General features: G+C 41.6%; 1 protein-coding gene across 1 annotated transcript; it reads right to left on the reverse strand.

Moving 5' to 3' along the window:
* Positions 1 to 187: 187 nt before the first annotated feature.
* LOC110501778 (TGF-beta receptor type-2) lies at positions 188 to 26,333 on the reverse strand. The gene is made up of 10 exons (XM_021579601.2): positions 26,122 to 26,333; positions 16,943 to 17,093; positions 15,411 to 15,613; positions 8,068 to 8,231; positions 7,535 to 7,789; positions 6,799 to 6,975; positions 4,634 to 4,885; positions 3,929 to 4,070; positions 3,667 to 3,794; positions 188 to 1,684 (listed from the first exon to the last, which is right to left on the reverse strand). The coding sequence occupies exons 1-10, from the start codon at positions 26,168 to 26,170 to the stop codon at positions 1,439 to 1,441; spliced, it is 1,767 nt and encodes a 588-aa protein (XP_021435276.1). The 5' UTR covers positions 26,171 to 26,333; the 3' UTR covers positions 188 to 1,438.
* Between the last annotated feature and the right edge of the window lie 809 nt (positions 26,334 to 27,142).

The following is a 27,142-nucleotide window of genomic DNA, read 5'->3' on the forward strand; positions in this document are numbered from 1 at the left end:
TGTGCTAACATGATTGCAAAGGGGTTTTCTAATGATCAATTAGCCTATAAAATGATAAACTTAGATTAGCTAACACAACGTGCATTGGTACACAGGAGTGATGGTTGCTGATAATGGGCCTCTGTACACCTATGTAGATATTCCATTCAAAATCAGCCGTTTCCAGCTACAATAGTCATTTACAACATTACCAACGTCTACAATGTAATTCTGATCAATTTGATGTTATTTTAATGTACAGAAAATAGCTTTTCTTTCAAAAACAAGGACATTTCTAAGTGACCCCAAACGTGTGTATGTGTGCAGCTATTAGTTCAAAGGAATCATTAAATGCTCTTTGGCTTTCTTTCATCTTAAAAATAAAATTTCTCCATGCTAGTTTGTGTGTTGTGGTCCCTAGTCTATATAACATTCACCATTCACAGTCGCAGCTTGTGGTTAAGAAAAATGCAAACCCGTCAGCTCTGAGATAACTCTAGTGTGCATCACAAATGGCACCCTAATCCCTATATAGTGCACTACTTTTGGCCAGTCTATAGTGGCATTTGGGACACATACTGGCAGGACGAGGACCACACTGCTCTTTAGCCACTTCATACCTGGTTTTAACATGCGCCCTTTGTCCTAATGTTGACTCATTTAGATTGTGCCCACATTTTTAGACGTGTAGATTATTAAAAGACTCGTTGTTTACTGATCTTGATCAGATCTTGTAAGTGTAAACTGGCAAGACTGGAGAAGATCAGGACGAAGAACGCATGTAAGCGGCAGGTATAAATAGGGCTTTTGAGGCTACACACTGTAAGAAGGCAATGGAACAGTTCATTTGAGAAGAAGAAAACATGTGGTAAGGAATCATTCTTGTAAGGTAAATTCTCTCCAATAGGAAAGAGGACCAATTTGAATAGCTGGAACACCAATGGAGATTGTCACAAAATATAGTGCTGTCTGTACTGTAGCAAATAACAACCATTGTTGCCTCCCAAACAGCACCCTAGCCCTGTATATAGCAGAGCAATAGGGCTCTGGTCAACAGTAGTAAGGAACAGGGTGCCATTAGTGACGCATTCATGTCAGCATTCACTACAGGATTTATGTACTTCAGATTTGGAAACTGATCTGCTTTTTTAGTTATTGGTCAAATGTACATGTTAAATTGGTATGATAATTAGTGGTATGCCAGTTTGCTCTCTTCCCTGAATCCTGTGCACAAAACTTTCCAAGGGGCAGAAAGAACTCTTCAGTGTCACAAGTTCATAAGTGCATTCGTAAGACACTTCATAAAGGCTATATTACACAAATCAAACAGGAGACCAGCTCCTTCAAATTAAACAATATATCATACAAAAATGTGTCCCTTTTATTTTGTTGTTAGGGTAGAGTGCCATCAATCTACATATAGAAATGTTTCTTTCTGGTGATCCTTATATTATCTCGGTCAGTGGCCCAGGGATGAGGGTCCCTCTGTGTCTGTTTCAGGGGTCAAAGGGTCCACGTCACAGTCAGGGAAGATGCCAGAGGGAGGACCCTGATGGTTGTTCTGGCTGTTGATAGTGTCTAACCCCTTCTGCTCCATCTCCTCTTCTAGACTTCCAAAGCGCTCCACCACACAGTGGGCTGTGAGCCTGGCCTCTGGGTCGTGGTCCCAACACTCATTGATGGTGGCGCACAGAAGATCCATACCCTACAGTAGGGAAGAGTTGGACCAGGAAGGTTTGATTCATTGGCTATTTAGTCAATACAGAAAGTAAAAAAATATATATATATACAACCGTTCAAAAGTTTGTTTTCACATAGAAATGTCCCTGTTTTTGAAAGAAAAGCACATTTGTCCATTAAAATAACATCAAATTGATCAGAAATACAGTGTAGACAATGTTTAATGTTGTAAATGACTATTGTAGCTGGAAACGGCTGATTTTGAATGGAATATCTACATAGGTGTACAGAGGCCCATTATCGGCAACCATCAGTCCTGTGTTCTAATGGCACGTTGTGTTAGCTAATCCAAGTTTATCATTTTAATAGACAAATTAATCATTAGAAAACCCTTTTGCAATTATGTTAGCACAGCTGAAAACTGTTGTTCTGAATAAAACTGGTCTTTAGACTAGTTAAGTATCTGGAGCGTCAGCATTTGTGGGTTCAATTACAGGCTCAAAATGGCGAGAAACAGAATAACTTTTCTGAAACTCGTCAGTCTTGTTCTGAGAAATAAAGGCTATTCCATGAGAGAAATTGCCAAGAAACTGAAGATCTCGTACAACGCTGTGTACTACTCCCTTCACAGAACAGTGTAAACTGGCTCTAACCAGAATAGAAAGAGGAGTGGGAGGCCTTGTGGCACAACTGAGCAAGAGGAAAAGTACATTTGAGTGTCTAGTTTGAGAAACAGATGCCTCACAAGTCCTCAACTGCCAGCTTCATTAAATAGTACCCATCAAAACACCAGTCTCAACATCAACAGTGAAGAGGCGACTCCGGGATGCTGGCCATCTAGGCAGAGTTCCTCTGTCCAGTGTCTGTTATTTTGCCCATCTTAATCTTTTTATTGGCCAGTCTGAGATATGGCTTTTTTTTGCAACTCTGCCTAGAAGGCCAGCATCCTGCAGTCGCCTCTTTACTGGTGACGTTGAGACTGGTGTTTTTGCTGACGAGTTTCAGAAGAAAATGCTTTGTTTCTGGCCATTTTGAGCCTATAATCGAACCCACAAATGCTGATGCTCCAGATACTCAACAAGTCTAAAGAAGGACAGTTTTATTGCTTCTTTAATCAGCACAACAGTTTTCAGCTGTGTTATTAACATAATTGCAAAAGGGTTTTCTAATGATCAATTAGCCTTTTAAAATTATACATTTAGATTAGCTAACACAACGTGCCATTGGAACACCAGAGTGATGGTTGCTGATAATGGGCCTATGTAGATATTCCATTAAAAATCAGCCGTTTCCAGCTACAATGCTAACAGCATTAGTAATGTGGACACAGTATTTCTGAGCAATTTGATGTTATTTTAATGGACAAAAAATAGATTTTCTTTCAAAAACAAGGACATTTCTGTGACCCCAAACTTTTGAACGGTAGTATATATATATATATATTTATATATATACATAGCAACCATCACTCCGGTGTTCCAATGGCACGTTGTGTTATCCAAATGTATAATTTTCCAATTGAAAGATTAAGATGGGCAAAAGAACACAGACACTGGACAGAGAAACTCTGCCAAGATGGCCAGCATCCCGGAGTCGCCTCTTCACTGTTGATGTTGAGACTGGTGTTTTGATGGGTACTATACAGGAAGTAAACTGATGGAAGTAATATATTACTTCCATCAGTTTACTTCCTGTATTGGGTGAATTGGAATATAATTTACCCCACACCTGTTGACAACCAATGTGAATTATAGTTGATGTGATTGTAAACTGTTATCATAGGTTATCATGCAGACCGGGATTCAATTGGAAACCTCGCTATAGCACGCTTCATATTTAAACGTCATTTCCAATTGAGCCGACATCTGCAGCTCAATTGGAAACACGGTAACATGTCCTTCAACAGCCGCATTATCGACGAGAGCGCTCGTATTTAATACCGGCCTCAATGGGCAGAGGAGTGCTGACTTCCCAGTTCCCTCACCATGCACACACAACACAGTGTACCTGATGTGTTGTCCAGCTGGTGGGTATCTCAGGTCTGCCCCTGTCCCTCAGGACCAGGTCCCTCATGCTGTCCACACACGGCTGGTCACACACCTTAGAGCCAAAGGGCGGCTCATAACTCTTCACCTCTATGAAAATACAGGAAACACACTGTAAACGCTTTGTTATTTATCATATATTCTACACAGTCTATGTTACTTTAATCAAAGTCTGAGTTACAAACGTTTCCCCCGAATCACCGTAGTAGAATAGCTTAATGTACCCCCTATGACTTCGCAGCGGGAAACCATTTCCCAGAGGACCAGGGCCATGGAGTAGACATCCATCTGTTTAAAGGCCTCCAGATCCTCCAGATTCACCCTAGACTCCAACACCTCAGGGGCCATGTAGCGAGCTGTCCCCACCTGGACAACAAGGGAAAGGGACATTACAGATGTAGATATAAATTTGATCACCCTGTTGCAGGAGAACTGTCCTACAATGCAGGACATTTTAAACTTGTAGTTTATTTGAGGTTTAAAAATGCTTCTGAAGTTTGTAATTTCCTCTGTGAAATTTCAGACTTGATTTTCCCATTTGAAAAATGTATCAACCCCGACAGAAATGTCCATTATTTATAATTCACATAATAGTTCAAATGTCCTGTTGCTACAGGATTATTATCCTGTTGTAACAAATTGGCTTACTTTAAGATCCTACATCTGTACATTAAACATAATTTTGGTTTTATCACCGCGTTATAATACAATTTAATTCATATAGCGTAGTTTTTATTTAAGGTGGCATTCAACCAGGACTCTACAATTTAATATATTGTTATTTTCTGTAAGAATTTTCACAGATACAGTAGTTGTGTCAGAAGGCAGCATGCAGGCCTACTTTATAGTTGCTGTAGCTAGAGTAGATACCTCGTTCCCTTAGCGTTCCCTTAGCGACTACAATGAACATTACACCTGTTCCACCTTACCTGGCCACTGTTGGCAAAGTCATCCACGGTGAGGGAGAGGTCCAGCCTCAGAGCCAGACCAAAGTCACAGAGGGCACACTCTCTTCTGCTCTTCACCACGATGTTGCTGCTCTTCAGATCGCGGTGGGCCACAGGCACCTTGGGGATCCCACAGGGGGTGGTATCACTATGAAGGTGGGCCAATCCTTGAGCCACTGACCCAGCCATAGCACAAAGCTCAGCCCAGCTCAACACGTGGCCCGCCAGGAAGTCCTGAAATGAATGGATGGATGAATAAATGACATCTATTTTTGTGTCAAGTCGCCCTTTAGCCTTTTTTTTTTTTTTTTATTATTTTTTTTTTTAGCCCTTTTTCTCCCCAATTTCGTAGTATCCAATTGTTGTAGTAGCTACTATCTTGTCTCATCGCTACAACTCCCGTACGGGCTCGGGAGAGACGAAGGTTGAAAGTCATGCGTCCTCCGATACACAACCCAACCAGCCGCACTGCTTCTTAACACAGCTGCATCCAACCCGGAAGCCAGCCGCACCAATGTGTCGGAGGAAACACCGTGCACCCGGCAACCTTGGCTAGCGCGCACTGCGCCCGGCCCGCCACAGGAGTCGCTGGTGCGTGATGAGACAAGGACATCCCTACTGACCAAGCCCTCCCTAACCCGGACGACGCTAGGCCAATTGTGCGTCGCCCCACGGACCTCCCGGTCGCGGCCGGTTACGACAGAGCCTGCGCGCGAACCCAGGGACTCTGATGGTACATCTGGCGCTGCAGTACAGCGGCCCTTTAGCCTTTTAAAGGCAATTTCTCCAACGTTACAGAGATCACATTCATGGCAAACGCTGCGGATATCGGTTTAAGCGTAAATTACGTTTAGAAGTCAAATGCAATACGCTTGTTGACCACGTCACTTCGATTGGATCCTGGCCTCAATCAACTAAGCAATAACCAAAACAAAGACCAGCGGTGGAAGAAGTACCCAATTGTCAAACTTGAGTAAAAGTAAAGATACCTTAATAGAAAATGATTCAAGTAAAAGTGAAAGTCACCCAGTAAAATCCTACTTGAGTAAAAGTCTAAAAGTATTTGGTTTTAAATCTACTTAAGTATCAAAAGTACATGTAATTGCTAAAATATAAGTATCAAAAGTAAAAGTATAAATTATTTGAAATTCCTTATATTAAAAAAAAACAGTGTAGTGGAAATTTCACTACTGAGAGAGACTTGGACAATTCAAACAATCATATTTATTCAACACCGATTAATTATTGCAATAATGAAACCGTTGACCGCACACTAAGTTGTGTTGCCAAGAGCTTAACTGATAATGAAAAAACAGAGATCTTATATAGGACCTAAATGCTCAGTCAGTCATTTCTACCGTTCCCATAAGCCACCTTGGTCCACCTCCAGGTTATCTGCACAGGATGTTGTTTTACTTCCAACCCGGCTTAGTTTCACAAATGCCAGGAAGATGAGACAATGAGGCATCATTCTAAATTCTTCCAGGCTATCTCGGGTCACACACACCACATCTTGTCTATAGAATGCCAGCTTTTAGATTTTTATCACCAACTTATTGTGAGCTAATGCTATCCCTAGTAAAACCCATTTCCTTAACCAGACGCCCAAACTGCAGGAAGCTAGAGTAGACACCATAAAACTCAGTATTAGCAGGCCAGTCTTATTCTTAATTAAAAATATAACCGTTTACTATTAATATCAAAACAAATCAGGTAAGTATGTAATTTTTCCCTGACACCAGACAGCACGATTTTCTCGTTTTTTACATTTACGGCTAGCCAGGGGCACACTCCAACACTCGCACATAATTTACAAACTAAGCATTTGTGTTTAGTGAGTCCGCCAGATCAGAGGCAGGAGGGATGACCAGGGATGTTCTCTTGATAAGTGTGTGAAATTGACAATTTTTCTGTCCTGCTAAGCATTCAATCTGTAACCAGTACTTTTGGGTGTCAGGGGAAATGTATGGTACATGATTTTCTTTAGGAATGTAGTGGAGTAAAGTAAAAAATATCTAAAATATATGTACCCCCTATAAAAAATATAAATAGTAAAGTAATGTACAGATACCCTAAAAAACTACTTAAGTAGTAGTTTAAAGTATTTTTACTTAAGGACTTTACACCACTGACAAAGATAAACATACCTGCAGGTTCCCAAGGCTGTGATAGGCCATGACCAGCCAGTACTGCCTCTGAGGGGAGCCGGAGGGCCCTCGCTCCTCTGCTGTCAGGAATTTAACCACATTGTCGTGCTCCAGGTTGGCGTCAGAGAAGATGGCCCTCTCCTTACTCCAGGACACGTACTCCACAGACGGGAAGATCTTCAAATCAAATATCAAATCAAAATGTATTCAAAGTGTTATATCACATGAAAATCACATCAATAAAGACATCACACACCCTCTGAACGACCAATATAAAATGGTACAGTCCGGCCAACACTCAAAACCCCTCTCTGCAGAACAAACCGGGAACGCAAATCCTTTATTCCAAACAGCATCAGATTCCTAAACACAGACGGACTATAAAGCAAACCCACACTTACAGTATTCATCTACAGTGTATGTCTGTCTGAAGTTTGTCCTTTGATATGTGTTGCACATAAGTGAAGTGTTGTATGTCTTGTGTTTTTGTGTATAGACAAATTTCCCCTAAATGGACAACAAGGTATTCATTCATCCAGAACACTTTACAGAATAGTATTTTTTTTTTAAATGGGAGAGGGAAAACAAATGTTGTGTACCTAATTACAACCTACTTTCTACACAGTGTACTACTTTTGACCAGAGCCCAATGGGCCCTGGTCAAAAGCAGTGTTTTACATAGGGAATATGGTGCCATTTAGGGAGAAGGAAAACAAAACAGGGGAGAGGTAAGAACCTTCACTGCCACTGTCTCGTATAGAGAACCCGCGGCCTGGTGGTGGAGCTTGGCCCGCCACACCTCAGCGAAGCGACCCTTCCCCACCAAGGCTTCCAGCTGGATAGGCAGCTGCTCCATGTTGTGGTTGAAGTTGTAGGCCGGGACAGGACACATGTCAGAGGTGGTGTCGCCATTGATGGCTAACCGCTTGCCATGGCAGTCCTCACCACTGGTGATGACGTCCCCACTAAGTCCCTCCGGGATGTCCAAGGCCTGGTGAATGAATGAATGAATTAACTATATTTGTAGTTATGTATCAAGTCGCCTTTAGCAACCCATCCAATAGGGGATTTTAGTTGACAGCTTTTTATAAATTGCTTCCAGTTGGTTATGGTTGTGTCCCAAATAGCACCCTATTCCCTATATAGTGCACTACTTTTGACCAGGGACCTATGGGCTCTGGTCAAAAGGAGTGCACTATGTTGTTGGGTGCCAGTTGGGAAACACAATAACCAATTGGAAGCTATTATATTTTTCAGTGTTCCACCCACCTTGTAGTGTGTGCGTTTGGGAGCCCAGTCTTTGGGCTGCTTGCTGGGCTGTTTGGTACGGTACAGGTAGAAAGCCATGGAAGCAATGATAGCCACTAAGAAGGGAGGGACCAGGCTGATCACTACCACTGGGATCACATCTTTACTCTTGAGCTTGGAAAAACCTGAGGACACAGTTAAAAACACAGTGAAGACAACATGGAATCTGATCATAGGTAAGTATACAACATTACTACTACTACTACATTTTGTGGTATTTAAAGTGCCTTCAGAAAGTATTCATACCCCTTGACTTATTCCACATCTTGTTGTTTAACAGCCTGAATTCAAAATTGATTAAATATATATTTTTTCTCTCACCCATCTACACACAATATCCTATAATGACGAAGCGAAAACATGTTTTTTTTTAAATTGTGCAAATTTATTGAAAATTAAATGCAGAAATATCTCATTTACATAAGTATTCACACCCCTTTGCTATGACACTCAAAATTGAGCTCAGGTGCATCCAATTTCCTTTGATCTTCCTTGAGATGTCACTACAACTTGATTGGAGTCCACCTGTGGCCAATTAAATTGTTTGGACAAGATTTAGAAAAGAACACACCTGTCTATTTAGGGTCCCACAGTTGACAGTGTATGTCAAAGCAGAAATTATACCATGAAGTCCAAGGAACAGTCCGTAGATCTCCGAGTTAGGATTGTGGTGAGGCATATATCTGGGGAAGGGTATAAAACAAGTTCAATAATAGTGAAGTTTCCAAAAACACAATGGTCTCCATCACTGGAAAATGGAAAAAAATATATAACTACCCACTCTGCATAGAGCTGGCCGTCTGACCAAACTGAGCAACCAGGCAAGAAGGACCTTGGTCAAGGAGGTGACCAAGAACCCAATGACTACTCTGACAGAACAACAGAGTTCCTTAGCTGATATGACAGAACCTGCCAGAAGGACAAAAGTCTCTAGAGCACTTCACCAATCTTGGCTTTATAGGAGAGTGGCCAAATGGAATCCACTCCTGAGAAAAAGGCACATGACAGTATGCCTGGAGTTTGCAAAAAGACACGTGAAAGACTCAGAGCAAAATATTATGTGGTCTGATGAGACAAATGTAACACTTTGGCCTGAATGAGGAACTATGTCTGGAGAAAGCCAGACACAGCTCATCACCTGTCTAACGCCATCCCTACCGTGAAGCATGGTTGTGGCAGTATCATGCTATGGGGATGCTTTTCAGCGGCAGGGACACTGGTAAGGATGAGGGAACAATGAATGGAGCCAAATACAGGCAACTCCTTGATGAGAACCTGCTTCAGAATGCAAACGACCTTAGACTGGACCCCGAGCATACAGCCAAAGCAATGCTGGAATGACTTTGGAACAAGAATGTGCAAGTCCATGATGGTCCAGCCAAAGCCCAAACTTGAATCCCATTGAAAATCTGTGGAAATACTTGAAGATTGCTGTTCACCGCCGCTCCCCATCTAATTTAACAGAGCTCCAGAAAATCTTCAAGGAAGATTGGGAGAAAATCCTCAAATCCAGATGTGCAAAGCTGATACATAACATGGCTCAAAGCTGTAATCACCACCAAAGTGCTTCTACATTGTATTGACTCACGGGTGTGAATACTTACAGTACCAATCAGAAGTTTGGACACACTTACTCATTCAAGGGTTTCTCTTTATTTTGACTATTTTCTACATTGTAGAATAATAGTGAAGACATCAAAACCATGAACTAAAACATATGGAATCATGTAGTGACCAAAAAAGTGTTAGACAAATCAAAATATATTTTAGATTTTAGATTCTTAAAAAAAAGCCACCCTTTGCCTTGATGACAGCTTCGCACACTCTTGGCATTCTCTCAACCAGTTTCATGAGTTAGTCACCTGGAATGCACTTCAATTAACAGGTGTGCCTTTTTAAACATTAATTTGTGGGTCATTGTCCTGTTGAAAAACAAATTATAGTCCCACTAAGCGCAAACCACAAGGGGTGGCATATCGCTGCAGAATGCTGTGATAGCCATGCTGGTTAAGTGTGCCTCAAATTCTAAATAAATCATAGACAGTGTCAACAGCAAGGCACCCCCACACCATCACACTTCCTACTTTCACCTACTTTGCATCTCGCAAAGACAGCGGTTGGAACCAAAAATCTCAAATTTGGACTCAAACCAAGGGACAGATCTACACTGGTCTAATGTCCCTTGCTTATGTTACTTGGCCCAAGCAAGTATCTTCTTATTATTGGTGTCCTTTAGAAGTGGTTTCTTTGCAGCAAATAGACCAAAAAGAACTGATTCATGCAGTCTCTTCTGAACAGTTGATGTTGAGATGTGTCTGTAACTTGAACTCTCTGAAGCAATTATTTGGGCTGCAATTTCTGAGGCTTGTAACTCTAATAAATGTATCCTCTGCAGCAGAGGTAACTCTGTGGTCTTCCTTTCCTGTGGCGGTCCTCATGAGAGCCAGTTTCATCATAGCGCTTGTTGGTTTTTGCGAATGTGCCTGAAGAAACATTCCAGATTTCTTGACATTTTCCGGATGGACTGACCTTCAAGTCTTAAAGTAATGATGGACTGTCAGTTCTCTTTGCTTGTTTGAGCTGTTCTTGCCATAATATTGTCTTTGTCTCTGTGATTATTGTCTTATTTCACAGTAGAGCCTCTAGCCCCCCCCCCCCCCCCCCCCCAATATGCCTTGGATAGACCTTTTGTTCCACCCCCCCATACATGCGGTCACCTCACCTGGCTAAACTGGTGCCTCTATTCTTTCATCTATTCTTCCACGCCCAGAAATCTGTTCCTTTTACTCTCTGTTCCGAACGCACGAGACGACCAGTTTTTATAGCCTTTAGCCATACCCTTATTCTCCTCCTCCTCTGTTCCTCTGGTGATGTAGAGTCTAACCCAGGCCCTCTAGCCCCCAGCACCACTCCCATTCCCCAGGCATTCTCATTTGTTGACTTCTGTGACCGTAAAAGCCTTGGTTTCATGCATGTTAACATTAGAAGCCTCCTCCCGAAGTTTGTTTTATTCACTGCTTTACCACACTCTGCCAACCCAGATGTCCTAGCCGTGTCTGAATCCTGGCTTTGGAAGGCCACCAAAAATCCAGAAATGTCCATCCCTAACTATAACATTTTCCGACATGATATAACTGCCAAAGGGGGAGGAGTTGCAATCTACTGCAGAGATAGCCTGCAGAGTTCTGTCATACTATCCAAAACTATTCGAGCTTCTACTTTTAAAAATCCACCTTTCCAGAAACAAGTCTCTCACTGTTGCCGCTTGTTATAGACACCATATGTGAATTGATTGAATTGATTGAATTGATTGAATTGATTGCCCCCCATTTATCTTCAGAGTTCGTACTGTTACGTGACGTAAATTGGGACATGCTTAATTAACACCACAGCCGTCCTACAATCGAAACTAGATGCCCTCAATCTCACACAAATTATCAAGGAACCTACCAGGTACAACCCTAAATCTAAATCCATAAACACCCTCATAGATATCATGACCAACTTGCCCTCTAAATACACCTCTGCTGTCTTCAACCAGCAGAGGGGGCAAACTACCTGCCCTCCAGGACACCTACACCACCCAATGTCACAGGAAGGCCATAAAGATCATCAAGGACAACAACCACCCGAGCCACTGCATGTTCACCCAGCTATCATCCAGAAGGTGAGGTCAGTACAGGTGCATCAAAGCAGGGACCGATAGACTGAAAAACAGCTTCTATTTCAAGGCCATCAGACTGTTAAATAGCCACCACTAACATTGAGTGGCTGCTGCCAACACACTGACTCAACTCCAGCCACTTTAATAATGAAAATTGATGGAAATTGAAATATATCACTAGCCACTTTTAAACAATGCTACTTAATACAATGTTTACATACCCTACATCACTCATCTCATATGTATATACTGTACTCTATATCATCTACTGCATCTTTATGTAATACATGTATCACTAGCCACTTTAAACTATGCCACTTTGTTTACATACCCTACATTACTCATCTCATATGTATATACTCTACTCTATACCATCTACTCCATCTTGCCTATGCCGTTCTGTACCATCACTCATTCATATATTTTTATGTACATATTCTTTATCCCTTTACACTTGTGTGTATAAGGTATTCATTTTGGAATTGTTAGGTTAGATTACTCGTTGGTTATTACTGCATTGTCGGAACTAGAAGCACAAGCATTTCGCTATACTCGCATTAACATCTGCTAACCATGTATATGTGACAAATACATTTGATTTGATCTCAGCAATCACTGCCTCATTGCCTGCGTGTGTAATGTGTCCGCAGTCAAACGACCACCCCTCATCACTATCAAATGCTCCCTAAAACACTTCAGCGTGCAGGCCTTTCTAATCGACCTGCCCCGGGTATCCTGGAAGGATATTGACCTCATCCCGTCAATAGAGGATGCCTGGTTGCTCTTTAAAAATGCTTTCCTCACCATCTTAAATAAGCATGCCCCGTTCAAAAAATGTAGAACTAAGAACAGACACTGTAAAGTCCATGGAGAATAAGAGCACCTCCTCTCAGCTGCCCACTGCACTGAGGCTAGGTAACACTGTCACCACCGATAAATCTATGATAATCGATCATTTCAATAAGCATTTTTCTACGGCTGGCCATGCTTTCCACCTGGCTACCCCTACCCCAGCCAACAGCTCAGCACCCCCTGCAGCAACTTGTCCAAGCCCCCCCCCCCCCCCCCACACACACTTCTCCTTCACCCAAATCCAGACAGCTGATGTTCTGAAAGAGCTGCAAAATCTGGATCCCTACATATCAGCTGGGCTAGACAATCTGGACCCTCTCTTTTTAAAATGATCCGCCAAAATTGTTGCAACCAGCCTGTTCAACCTCTCTTTTGCATCATCTGAGATCCCCAAAGATTGGAAAGCTGCCGCGGTCATCTCCTTCTTCAAAGGGGGAGACACTCTAGACTCAAACTGTTATAGACCTATATCCATCCTACCCTGTCTTTCTAAAATCTTCGAACGCCAAGTTAACAAAGAGATCACCGACCATTTCGAAATCACACCGTACCTTCTCCACTATGCAATCTGGTTTCCGAGCTGGTCATGGGTGCACCTCAGCCATGCTCAAGGTCCTAAACAATATCATAACCGCCATCGATAAAAGACAGTACTGTGCAGCCGTCTTCATCGACCTGGACAAGGCCTTCAACTCTGTCAATCACCGCATTCTTATCGGCAGACTCAATAGCCTTGGCTTCTCAAATGACTGCCTCGCCTGGTTCACCAACTACTTCTCAGATAGAGTTCAGTGTGTCAAATCGGAGGGCATGTTGTCCGGACTTCTGGCAGTCTCTATGGGGTGCCTTCTTTGGACAACAACCCTCCAAACGAGCTTCAATGCCATACAACTCTACTTCCGTGGCCTCCAACTGCTTTTAAATGCTAGTAAAACTAAATGCATGCTCTTTAACCAATTGCTGCCCCCACCCGCCTGCCCGAATAGCATCACTACTCTGGACGGTTCTGACTCAGAATATGTGGACAACTACAAATACCTAGGTGTCTGGTTAGACTGTAAACTCTCCTTCTAGAATCACATTAAGCATCTCCAATCCAAAATTAAATCTAAAATCGGCTTCCTATTTCGCAGCAAAGCCTCCTTCACTCATGCTTCCAAACATACCCTCGTAAAACTGACTATCCTACCTATCCTCGACTTCAGCGATGTCATTTACAAAATAGCCTCCAGCACTCTACTCAGCAAACTGGATGTAGTCTATCACAGTGCCATCTGTTTTGTCACCAAAGCCCCATATTCTACCCACCACTGTGACCTGTATGCTCTCGTTGGCTGGCCCTCACTACATATTCGTCGCCAAACCCACTGGCTCCAGGTCATCTATAAGTCTTTGCTAGGTAAAGCCCCACCTTATCTCAGCTCACAGGTCACCATAGCAACATCCACCCATTGCCCGCGCTCCATATTTCACTGGTCATCCCCAAAGCCAACACTTCCTTTGGTCACCTTTTCTTCCAGTTCTCTGCTGCCAATGACTGTAACGAATTGCAAAAATCACTGAAGCTGGAGTCTTATATCTCCCTCTCTAACTTTAAGCATCAGCTGTCAGAGCAGCTTACCGATCACTGTACCTGTACACAGCCAATCTGTAAATAGCTCACCCTGCTATCTCATCCCCATATTGTTATTTATCCTCTTGCTCTTTTGCACCCCAGTATCTCTACTTGCACATCATCATCTGCACATCTATCACTCCAGTGTTAATGCTAAATTGTAATTATTTTGCCTCTATGGCCTACGTATTGCCTTACCTCCCTACTCTTCTACATTTGCACATAACTGTACATAGATCTTTCTATTGTGTTATTGACTGTGCGTTTGTTTATGTGTAACTCTGTGTTGTTGCTTTTGTCGCACTGCTTGCTTTATCTAGGCCAGGTCGCAGTTGTAAATGAGAACTTGTTCTCTACTGGCCGACCTGGTGAAATAAATAAAATATATACAAAATATGGACTTGGTCTTTTACCAAATAGGACTATATTCTGTATACCACCCCTACTTTGTCACAATACAACTGATTGTCTCAAAAGCATTAAGGAGGAAAGAAATTCCACAAAATAACGTTTAACCAGGCACACCTGTTAATTGAAATGCAATCCAGGTGACTACTTCATGAAGCTGGTTGAGAGAATGCCAAGAGTGTGCACAGCTGTCATCAAGGCAGGAGGGTGGCTACTTTGAAAAATCTCAAATCTAAAATATATTTTGATTTGTTTAACACTTTTTTGGGGGTTACTACATGATTCCATATGTGTTAGTTCATAGTTTTGATGTCTTCGCTATTATTCTACAATGTACAAAATAGAAAAAATGAACAAAAACCCTTGAATGAGTAGGTGTGTCCAAACGTTTGACTGGTACTGTATGTGAATAAGATATTTCTGTATTTAATTTTCAACAAATTTGCAAACATTTCTAAAAACATGTTTTCACTTTGTCATTATGGGGAATTGTGTGTAGATGGGTGAAAACATTATCACATTTAATCCATCTTGAATTCAGGCTGTAACAAAATGTGGAATAAGTCAAGAGGTATGAACACTTTCTGAAGGCACTGTACATTATACATGTTTCTCCTCTTTTTATTGATAGACTAAATTGTAAATAATCCTAATTAATCATCAAATACTTAAATAATCCTAATAAAATACTTTTCAATGTAAGAAATGTCTGGTTGCACCATGTATACCACGCCTGGTTCCAGGGTAAAAAAAAATACTTCTTACCATTGGAGCCCTTGTCGAATATGAGCTTATCGTTGCACTCGTGTTCTCCCAGGCAGCCACAGACGAACAGGACCCCGTCCTCAGAAGGATGAGGAGTCATCACACACTCGTTGGAGGAGTAGTTAGACAACATGATGTTCTCCAGGGGCTGCTGGGGCTGGTGGCATAACGTCTTCACACTCGTACTCTGGTTGTCCTTCCGCCTGGGTCACATGGAAACCCACAAACACAGGCAAGCAGACAGGCAGAGAGGCAGGCAGGCGAGCAGGCAGACGGACACACACGTGTGCAGGCCCACACATACGCGCAGGCACACACACATGCAGGCACACACACACACACACAAAAGTTATTTATCAAACTAGTAAACGGAAATAGCTGAACTATTTTAGAATAGGAAAATGGGTCTGGAAGTTGCCTTTTTACTTTTGTGGTTTTGTGTGGAATTGTTATGCATGATTTGTTCGAGTGGACTGGAAGTTTTTATTTTACAAATGGTCAATCCAATCTGCTTTGTATCTTGCCTGCCAACAACACCAGTCTCAATAACACCAGTCTCTTTTAATCCGTATGCATCCCAAATGGCACCATATTCTCTATGTAGTGCACTACTGTTGACCAGTGACCATAGGGTGCCATTGGAGCACCCAATAGACTTTACAGAAACAACCACCCTGGGCTAGGAGGGGCGATGAGGGCAGGAACTAAGACCAAGTATGCATACCCTAAAACATGAACTACTTTTGACCAGGGCCCATAGGAAACTATTTCTTTATTACTGTAGAGGTTTGACCACCAGGTTCCAGCATACCAGACTGAGAGTAGCAATCAAATAGAGACACAATTGACTTTGTCCGCTTCATTGCAAACATAGGAAAGCAAACTGGGTGGTTCGAGCCCTGAATGTTGATTGGCTGACAGCCGTGGTATATCAGACCGTATGTCACAGGTTTGACGAAAAATGTATTTTTACTGCTCCAATTACGTTGGTAACCATTTACAAAAGCAATAAGGCACCTCGGGTGATTGTGGTATATGACCAATATACCACTGCTAAGGGCTGTATGTAGGCACTCCACGTTGCATAAGAACAGCCCTTAGCTGTGGGATATTGGCCATATTCCACACCTCCTCAGGCCTTATTGTGTAAATATACTATACCTTGAATGGGAAGCTATATATATGTTTTTTTCTAAATTTAACTAGGCAAGCCAGTTAAGAACAAATTCTTATTTACAATGACAGCCTACCGGGGAACAGTGGGTTAACTGCCATGTTCAGGGGGAGAACAACAAACATTTACCTTGTCAACTCAGGGATTCGACCCAGCAACCTTTCGGTTACTGGCCCAACACTCTAACCACTAGGCTACCTGCCGCCCTTATAAGCTAAACCAGATCAACATTACTAGTTGTTGTATGTATATCTGTATGTATTTGTCTATAACGTTCTTGCTGCTTTTAATGTGAGAGGCTCATTCTTTATATAGCCTATTTCAAATAAACTTGAATTTAGGAAACCTGCACACTTACCATATAGCAACGCAGATCTCTTCACTCAGATTACAGAAGGAGGAGAGGGAACAGTTGGTGTAACACACACTGTCCTCACAGATAGGGCTGGAGTAGTCACACCACTTACACAGGCTGGTCTTGATGTGTGTGAAGGAGAGGATGGGAAGGCCTGTGGAATACACACACATGCACGCATGTAAGTGCATACACATGCGCAGGCAAGCACATACACACACGCACAATAATCAGAGGAAAGCAGTTCTGGCTCCGTATAGAATTGCTGGCACAAAACAGAACCAAAGGGCCAGGCTATACAACTTTACATGGCTCTGTGACTATAAACCAAGGCTAAACAGGTTTTCACAACTTTCTCCAGAAGACAAAGTTTACTTTCAAATCAAGTTTTGATATATCTCCAAAACCATATCGTTATCACACCGATCTGCCAAATGTTCTGCATTTTAGAGCACACACTTTTTATTGTGACAAGCCACATCAGCTAGGTTGCAGGCACAGCTCTGGGGTGCATCCCAAATGACACCCTATTCTCTGGATAATGCACTACTTTTGACCACAGCCCTATGGGTCCTGATCAAAACCTGACAAAAGTAGTGCACTATAAATGGAATAGGATTCCATTTGGGACGCACCCCTGGTTTATCTAGATAAGCAAAGGGCTGGGATAGGATATCCATAATGTGTGAAGGTCTGTAGACATTGGCCCAATTTGACTCTGTGCCTCATACTGTAGGCGTTTGAGGGTGCTTCCAAACCAAATTGCATGACACTGAAATGCATAATTTATTCCCCGCCAGCAGTGGGTCTAACATGAACAGCCAGAGTAGAGCATTCCCATTCCTCTGCCATAACGGTCCAGACCTCTTGGTAGAGACGATTGACGTACAGGGAAGCTTTACTAGTAACTGGTTCTTATTCAAAATATTTATGTTTTATTATACATTTTTGCTTATGTACAAAGTATATAATAGATTCCAAACCTTTTTCAAATACGTTTTTGATTGTAAATGAAACACAGTGAATATGTATTTGGCTCAGGCATGGTTTGGCTGTGGTGCTGTGGTTTGACACAGGCTCTAGAAGGCATAGTGAGTGTTTCTTCCCACACATCTTATCTGCCGTTCCCTCCCTGCTTGTGTTTCCACATAACAACAATATTAATGGCTGATTCAAGCCAGATGAGGGATTTTTATTACTCCGGGAGGGATGGTGATCTAACAAAACTACGCAAACATTAAAAGAGGCTGTACACATATTACACAAAGGCTTCCAGATGTTGGCCAATGCCAACCATCAAAATACACACACACACACACACACACACACACACACACACACACACACACACACAAAGACTAAGGAAGAGAGGGGGGAGAAAATAGAGAAAAAAAATACAACTAAAAAGGCTGGGTAAGCAACAAAAAAAAGCACCCTCCACAAACGTTCAACTAATTAAAATCAGCAGTGACTGCTCCAGAAATAAATTGAAGCCAGAAGTTTCGCCTGAGCCAAGTTTGAAGCTCGGCCCCTTTGTGTCTTATGGGAAATCCAACCGCTCTGCTGCATGCTTCAAACCGGGAGGCCCAGGGATGTTGGCTGCATTTATTTGGTTTTCAGTTTCAGCCTCAAGTCTCAACTAACTCTCCCTGGTTCCCTATCAGCTTACCCATAGAAATAGATTCACTACGATGGCATCCCAATACAAGTTGGTCTAAAATGGGTAGATCGTAATTGGTAGGATCTGTGATTATATTTTTATAACTACACTGACTATACTCACCACACAAAAAAACACCATCACAGTAGAAGAGCTTGAAAGGTTAATGTTTCTAAAAAGATCAAGTACATACTGTAATACATGTATATTTCCCTCTCAAATAAATAATGTGGGTTTTAAGGAAAAATCTAAGAAAGTAGCGAGGTCTTTAAATCGAATCAGTTCTGTAAAAAAGTAATGTAGTCTAAGCTCAGTAGGTTCAAATGTTTATTGAATTCTGTCTGGATCTTGTTTTTAGAAGATATGTTCAAGACATCACCAGAACATGCAACATCCTCTACATTATGTGTTGATGGTGATGTTGCTATTGTTCAAGTTAGTTTGCCTAATATGGGTAAATAAAACAAGAAAACTCCCAAATCTCTTATTTTTCTCATCTGCACTCTCATTCCTTTTGTCCTTTTGGACAGAGAACCGTCCTGGTGTCGTTGTAAAGTCCATGTTTGTGCAAAGTTAGCTTTACATTAGAAAAATCTTAGTTCAAACGGTATATTCTTTATTTATCCCTTATTTTACCAGGTAAGTTGACTGAGAACACATTCTCATTTGCAGCAACGACCTGGGAGAGGAGGGGGATTAATGAGCCAATTGTAAACTGGGGATTATTAGGTGACCATGATGGTTTGAGGGCCAGATTGGGAATTTAGCCAGGACACCGGGGTTAACACCCCTACTCTTACAATAAGTGCCATGGGATCTTTAATGACCTCAGAGAGTCAGGACACCCATTTAACGTCCCATCCAAAAGACAGCACCCTACACAGGGCAGTGTCCCCAATCACTGCCCTAAGGTATTGGGATATTTCTTTAGACCAGACCTCTTTCTACCAAGACCTGGCCGTCCCTCTAAACTTTCAGCTCATACAAGGAGAAGACTGATCAGAGATGCAGCCAAGAGGCCCATGATCACTCTGGATGAACTGCAGAGATCTACAGCTGAGGTGGGAGACTCTGTCCATAGGACAACAATCAGTCGTATATTGCACAAATCTGGCCTTTATGGAAGAGTGGCAAGAAGAAAGCCATTTCTTAAAGATATCCCTAAAAAGTGTCGTTTAAAGTTTGCCACAAGCCACCTGGGAGACACACCAAACATGTGGAAGAAGGTGTTCTGGTCAGATGAAACCAAAATTGAACTTTTTGGCAACAATGCAAAACGTTATGTTTGGCGTAAAAGCAACACAGCTGAACACACCATCCCCACTGTCAAACATGGTGGTGGCAGCATCATGGTTTGGGCCTGCTTTTCTTCAGCAGGGACAGGGAAGATGGTTAAAATTGATGGGAAGATGGATGGAGCCAAATACAGGACCATTCTGGAAGAAAACCTGATGGAGTCTGCAAAAGACTTGAGACTGGGACGGAGATTTGTCTTCCAACAAGACAATGATCCAAAACATAAAGCAAAATCTACAATGGAATGGTTCAAAAATAAACATATCCAGGTGTTAGAATGGCCAAGTCAAAGTCCAGACCTGAATCCAATCGAGAATCTGTGGAAAGAACTGAAAACTGCTGTTCACAAATGCTCTCCATCCAACCTCACTGAGCTCGAGCTGTTTTGCAAGGAGGAATGGGCAAAAAATGCAGTCTCTCGATGTGCAAAACTGATAGAGACATACCCCAAGCGACTTACAGCTGTAATCGCAGCAAAAGGTGGCGCTACAAAGTATTAACTTAAGGGGGCTGAATAATTTTGCACGCCCAATTTTTCAGTTTTTGATTTGTTAAAAAAGTTTGAAATATCCAATAAATGTCGTTCCACTTCATGATTGTGTCCCACTTGTTGTTGATTCTTCACAAAAAAATACAGTTTTATATCTTTATGTTTGAAGCTTGAAATGTGGCAAAAGGTCGCAAAGTTCAAGGGGGCCGAATACTTTCGCAAGGCACTGTATATCCCTTTGAGCGATCCCGCCTAGTCTTAAACAATAAATAGGGTTTCCTCTATCGTAATCGCTCCTCTTTCACCCCAGCTGCCAAACTAACTCTGATTCAGATGACCATCCTACCCACGCTAGATTACAGAGACATCATTTATAGATTGGTAGGTAAGGGTGCTCTTGCGCGGCTAGATGTTCTTTACCATTCGGCCATCAGATTTGCCACCAATGCTCCTTATAGGACACATCACTGACCTCTATACTTCTCTGTAAACTGGTCATCTCTGTGTATCTGTCGCAAGACCCACTGATTGATGCTTATTTATAAAACCCTCTTAGGCCTCACTCCCCCCTATCTGAGATCTCTACTGCAGCCCTCATCCTCCACACACAACACCCGTTCTGCCAGTCACACTCTGTTAAAGGTCCCAAAAGCACACACATTTCCGGGTCGCTCCTGTTTCCAATTTGCTGCAGCTAGCGACTGGAACAAGCTGCAACAAACACTCAAACTGGACAGTTAAATCTCAATCTCTTCATTTAAAGACTCAATCATGGACACTCTTACTGACAGCTGTGGCTGCTTTGTGTGATGTATTGTTGTCTCTACCGTCTTGCCCTTTGTGCTGTTGTTTGTGCCTAGTAATGTTTGTACCATGTTTTGTGCTGCTACCATGTTGTTGTTGTGTTGTTTTGCTACCATGCAGTGTTGTCATGTGTTGCTGCCTTGCTATGTTGTTGACTTAGGTCCCTCTTTATGTAGTTTTGTGTTGTCTCTCTTGTTGTGATGTGTGTTTTGTCCTATATTTATATTGTATTTATTTAGTATTTTTAATCCCAAGCCCTCGTCCCCACAGGAGGCCTTTGACTTTTGGTAGGCCATCATTGTAAATAAGAATTTGTTCTTAACTGACTTTCCTAGTTAAATAAAGGTTAAATAAATAACAAATCTAGTGGTTAAGAGCTTTGGCCCAGTAACCGAAAGGTCGTTGGTTTGAATCCCCAAGCCGACTAGGTGAAAAATCTGTTGACGTGCCTTTGAGTAAGACACTTAACCCTAATTGCTCCTGTAAGGCGCTCTGGATAAGAGCGCCTACTAAATGACAAAATAAATGTTTTAACAAATGTAAATAAACTTTACGCAACCAGATATTAGTTCTAACAATCAAATGATGTGATTTAGTCCAGTCTTAAAGCTGGACCTTAAGCATAACACAATCAATGTGTCAATATTCATAACATTAAAAAAACATGAGATATGAAGATTGCATTAGATACAGTGCATTCAGAAAGTGTTCAGAACCCTTGATTTTTCCACATTTTGTTACATTACAGCCTTATTAGAAAATGTATAACATATTTTTTTCCCTCATCAATCTACACACAAAACCCCCATAATGAAAGAGCAAAAACAAGTTTTTAGACATTTTTGCAAATGTATTAAAAAACAACAGAAATAACTTATTTACATAAGCATTCAGACCCTTTGCTTTGAGACTCAAAATTGAGCTCAGGTGCATCCTGTTTCCATTGATCATACTTGAGCTGTTTCTACAACTTGATTGGAGTCCACTGTGCTAAATTAAATTGATTGGACACGATTTGGAAAGGCACACACCTGTCTATATGAGGTCCCAAAGTTGACAGTGCATCACTCTTAAATGGAAGAAGTTTGGAACCACCAAGACTCTTCCTAGAGCTGGCCCCCCGGCCAAACTGAGCAATTGGAGGGCCTTGGTCAGGGAGGTGACTCTGATAGAGCTCCAGAGTTCCTTTGTGGAGGTGGAAGAACCTTCAAAAAGGACAAACATCTCTGCAGCACTCCACCAATCAGGCCTTTATGGTAGAGGGGCCAGATGGAAGCCACTCCTCAGTAAAAGGCACATGACAGCCCGCTTGGAGTTTGCCAAAAGGCACCTAATGGACTCCCAGACCATGAGAAACAAGATTCTCTGGTCTAACGAAACGAAGATTGAACTCTTTGGCCTGAATGCCCAGAATCGCGTCTGGAGGAAACCTGGCACCATCCCTACGGTGAAGCATGGTGGTGGCAGCATCATGCTGTGCGGATGTTTTTTAGCGGCAGGAACTAGGAGACTAGTCAGGATTGAGGGAAAGATAAATGGCGCAAAGTACAGAGAGATCCTTGATGAAAACCTTCTCCAGAGTGCTCAGGACCTCAGATTGGGGCAAACATTCAACTTCCAAAAGGAAGCACACAGCCAATACAATGCAGGAGTGGCTTCGGAATAAGTCTTTGAATGTCCTTGAGTGGCTCAGCCAGAGCCCGGACTTGAACCTGATCGAACATCATCGAACATCCAACCTGACAGAGCTTGGGAGGATTTTCAGAGAAAAATGGGAGAAGCTCCCCAGTTGTGCCAAGCTTGTAGCATCATACCCAAGACGACTCAAGGCTGTAATCACTGCCAAAGGTGCTTCAACAAAGTACTGTGTAAAGGATCTGAATACTTATGTAAATAATATACACAACCATTCAAAAGTTTGTGGTCACTTAGAAATGTCCTTGTTTTTGAAAGAAAAGCATTTTGTTGTCCATTAAAATAATATCAAATTGATCAGAAATACAGTGTAGACATTGTTAATGTTGTTAATGACTATTGTAGCTGGAACTGGCTGATTATAAAAAAATGTATGGAATATCTACATAGGCGTGCAGAGGCCCATTATCAGCAACTACCACTCCTGTGTTCCAATGCACGTTGTGTTAGCTAATCCAAGTTTATCATTTTAAAAGGCTAATTTATAATTAGAAAACCCTTTTGCAATTATGTTAGCACAGCTGAAAACTGATTAAAGAAGCAATAAAACGGACCTTCTTTAGACTAGTTGAGCATCAGCATTTATGGAGCATCAGCATTTATGGGTTTGATTACAGGCTCAAAATGGCCAGAAACAAAGCACTTTCTTCTGAAACTCGTCAGTCTAATCTTGTTCTGAGAAATTAAGGCTATTCTATGAGAGAAATATCCAAGAAACTGAAGATCTCGTACAGCGCTGTGTACTACTCCCTTCACAGAACAGCGCAAACTGTCGCTAACCAGAATAGAAAGAGGAGTGGGAGGCCCCGGTGCACAAATGAGCAAGAGGACAAGTATATTAGGATGTCTAGTTTGAGAAACAGACGCCTCACAAGTCCTCAACTGGCAGCTTCATGAAATAGTACCCGCAAAACACCAGTCTCAACGTCAACAGTGAAGAGGTAGGATGCTGGCCTTCTAGGCAGAGTTGCAAAGAAAAATCCATATCTCAGACTGGCCAATAAAAAGAAAAGATTAAGATGGACAAAAGAACACTGGATAGAGGAACTCTGCCTAGAAGGCCAGAATAAGGCTGTAACGTAACAAAAAAGTAAAGGTGTCTGAATACTTTCCGAGTGCATTGTACATAAGATGATTCCAAGTGAATCATCTTATTGTAACCTAAGGGTTAGTCAAAGGATGAGAATAAGCCACTAAATTAAGAGGAGTGGCCAGAGGTAAAATTGGGGGCATAGTATTCTCTCTTGTTATAGCTACAGGCTATTTTCTCATACTCAACAATGAAAAGCCACTGTATTTGTTGTGAATCAGTTGAATCGTTCTTTGCTCCTCCATGAGTGCAATGCCACCCTTGCCAACCAAAGTAGAAAAATATTTTTGTCCTAAATGACACCCTATTCACTATGTAGTTCACTGCTTTTGAACAGGGTGTATGGCGCTCTGGTCAAATGTTGTGCACTATATACGGAATAGGGTGCCATTTGGGACACATACAGAGGCTAACAGAACACACAGGGGTCCGTTTGTGTCTCCAGTGGCCATCGCAAGCTGGGCACATAGAGAAGGAGGAGGGGGTAGGAGGAGAAGAAGGGGCATTTTGCATCTTATTTTTGCCTGCTTATGTCATCACAATCTTGTCATTGTGGGCTGATGTGGGATGATGGAAGGTCAGGCTAGAGAACACAACACAAAGCTCATCATGTCATGGCACTCATTGTGCTCTGTGTCACTTTGCTCCCTCCATATCACTGAATATCACTTGTAAGTAGTAAGTATGCAACTTATGTCCCCAAGAAGGCAAACCCTGAAAATAGGTCATGTGAGAAGTTACATCATTCACAAGAAGACTTGCTCAACTCTTACTAAGTTCTGTATCATGAATATCAATGAGTTTTAAGCTGCTTCTATAGCCCAGGAGTAATCTTCATAAGATGCGAGTAGAACACCATTACCTCTATAGTACTTACAGTAGGCTACATGACCTCCGAACACCTCCTCAACATCTTGTCCCTTTGATTTCTCAATATCACTTGTAAGCAGTAAGTGTGCAACTTTTTAAGTCCTCAAAAGGACACACTGAAAATGGGTCAAGTGAGGAGTTTCCCCACTTCTTCTACAGTAACAATGCCTACAGAGTGTACTTGAGCTACAAACTCCTCCTCAATCTATATCAGTGCTTCCAATCTTGTATTCCTTGAGGAGAAGTGCCCCTATTTGCATGCAGCAGGGATAATTGAGTCTCAGAATAAATTTCCTGTTTGGAAATGTTCATTACAGATGGCAGCAGTAACATTTTTTGATGTGGTCGCATCACATCACAGTTCTATTGCATCTTTTCACTATCACAACTACTGAGACCGGGTCTAATAAACTTGTCACAGTTACATGGAGGTAGTGATCAAGCCAGGGTTGTTTATTTTTATGTTCTTAAATAAAATAACCCTAATGTTTGTGAGTTGTTGTTATAACTTATTGACTTCATATTCAAATAAAATCTGAAATTATTGCGGGAAATTGTTTGAGACAAATGTTAGTTAGTTTAGTTTACTTCAGATTCTGTTAATATTGGCAAACCTTTGAACATTGAAGTAAACAATACATGATTTCAAGTGAAATTCTATTAAACATTCAAAGTCTGCTGATAATAATTCAAACAGGTAAACAGCTAAATGACTGTCAAAGTGTCATAAATGTTTTTCACCAGATTGGATGACTTGGATCATGGTTTTTACAATGCAGTCATTTCAATTTGATTATATGCCTCCAGAGGTTCCCGAGGACTATTCCTATTGATTTAGTTTAGTTGACTGCCAGGAAATCCTTTAGTTGGACAGTAACTGCTAAAGCACATACAAATGCTATGTTACATGTTGTAAAACTACTGGTTTAATGAATCGCATAGCTAAGGTAAATACAAAAATAGATTTAAACAAATGAACAAAGGGAAAGGAAGAAATAATATATAACGTGACAGTTTATTATCATTAAATCCGCTATTCCATCACATATCTGATATTGAGAAAATAACACCTATGTCACTTTTCCACTGAAGAAACGTATTCTTGTCATATTTCAGAAATAGAGTAATTTTGAGAGTCTGTTTTACACGGCCAGATCCTCCTTTGAATAAACATTTGATCCTCCTCCCCCTTCACAACTTCACGAAATTGAAGAAACAATGGACACTGAACACTTAAAAGTGAATACGGAGTGAGTAACGAATAAAAAAATACTTACAGAAAGACAGAAGAACAATATTCACTGCCGAGAATCTCCAGCACCCCATAATCTTAACATAAAAATGTAAACCCGGTCAAAACGTCGTGGTCGAAATGTATCTTTCTATGTATTTGAGAATGTGAGTAGTGAGCTTATTGAAGCTGTATTCAGTGAAACAACTGGTTGGGCTTGGGGCTTTTGGCTGGAGTTCCGTGTAGGCAGATCCAGATGTTTTTCATCCAGCTGTGTTAAGGGACCCGCCCAGGAATTGAACTTGATGAATATCGGATCCAAAATCTGTAGAATGTGGGGTGACAGGGTGAACTGGGATGTGTAGTAGGATAATATAAATAGTAATCCTAATACCAATAATAACAATAATAGCTCAGAACGATCATTCTTGAAAATTGATTGTGCAATTGTCTTTGTGTTTAGATGTTGTAGGCTTCAGCCCTGTCTTTATATCTGCCATGTGTGTTTTGCTGTGTTTCATTTATTGTGCAACGTTAGGCTATTTATTGTCTCACAGCCGAAGACTATTCCGGGAAAAGTTATTATATTCTATTCACTTTGAGCTAGCAATAACAGCCTAATTTACACGTTCACTGTGCATTATGATGCAACATATTGTTATTTTGCTAACACCTTACACATGGCTTATAAAGGGGTTTTAGCTTATATATCATTCTGTAATAAACCGATATATAACACAATGTTTGTGTGATTGTTATTTTGGTTGTTGTCAAATATTGACATGACTGTTATAATGCCAGTATTTCCAGTTGATGATGTATTTTGCTAAGGACACGGGACAGGGCGGACAGCAGCTGATGTTTCTCGTGACACTCAGGTGAGTTGAGGCAGAGAGGAAGCGATGAAGCGAGAGGATTCACTTTCGCCAAAATCTGTCCAAAATCTGGTCTTAATTTGGACCAAAGCTTGTCGCCTGCCTTCCCACCGTTGGCACAACGACTCCCATAGTTAGGGTGGGTACATTAGCATCTCGTCACAGATCTCTGGTTGAGGTTGGGAAAATAAA

Source organism: Oncorhynchus mykiss, chromosome 22 (genome assembly GCF_013265735.2).
Source record: "Oncorhynchus mykiss isolate Arlee chromosome 22, USDA_OmykA_1.1, whole genome shotgun sequence".
Lineage (NCBI taxonomy): Eukaryota > Metazoa > Chordata > Actinopteri > Salmoniformes > Salmonidae > Oncorhynchus > Oncorhynchus mykiss.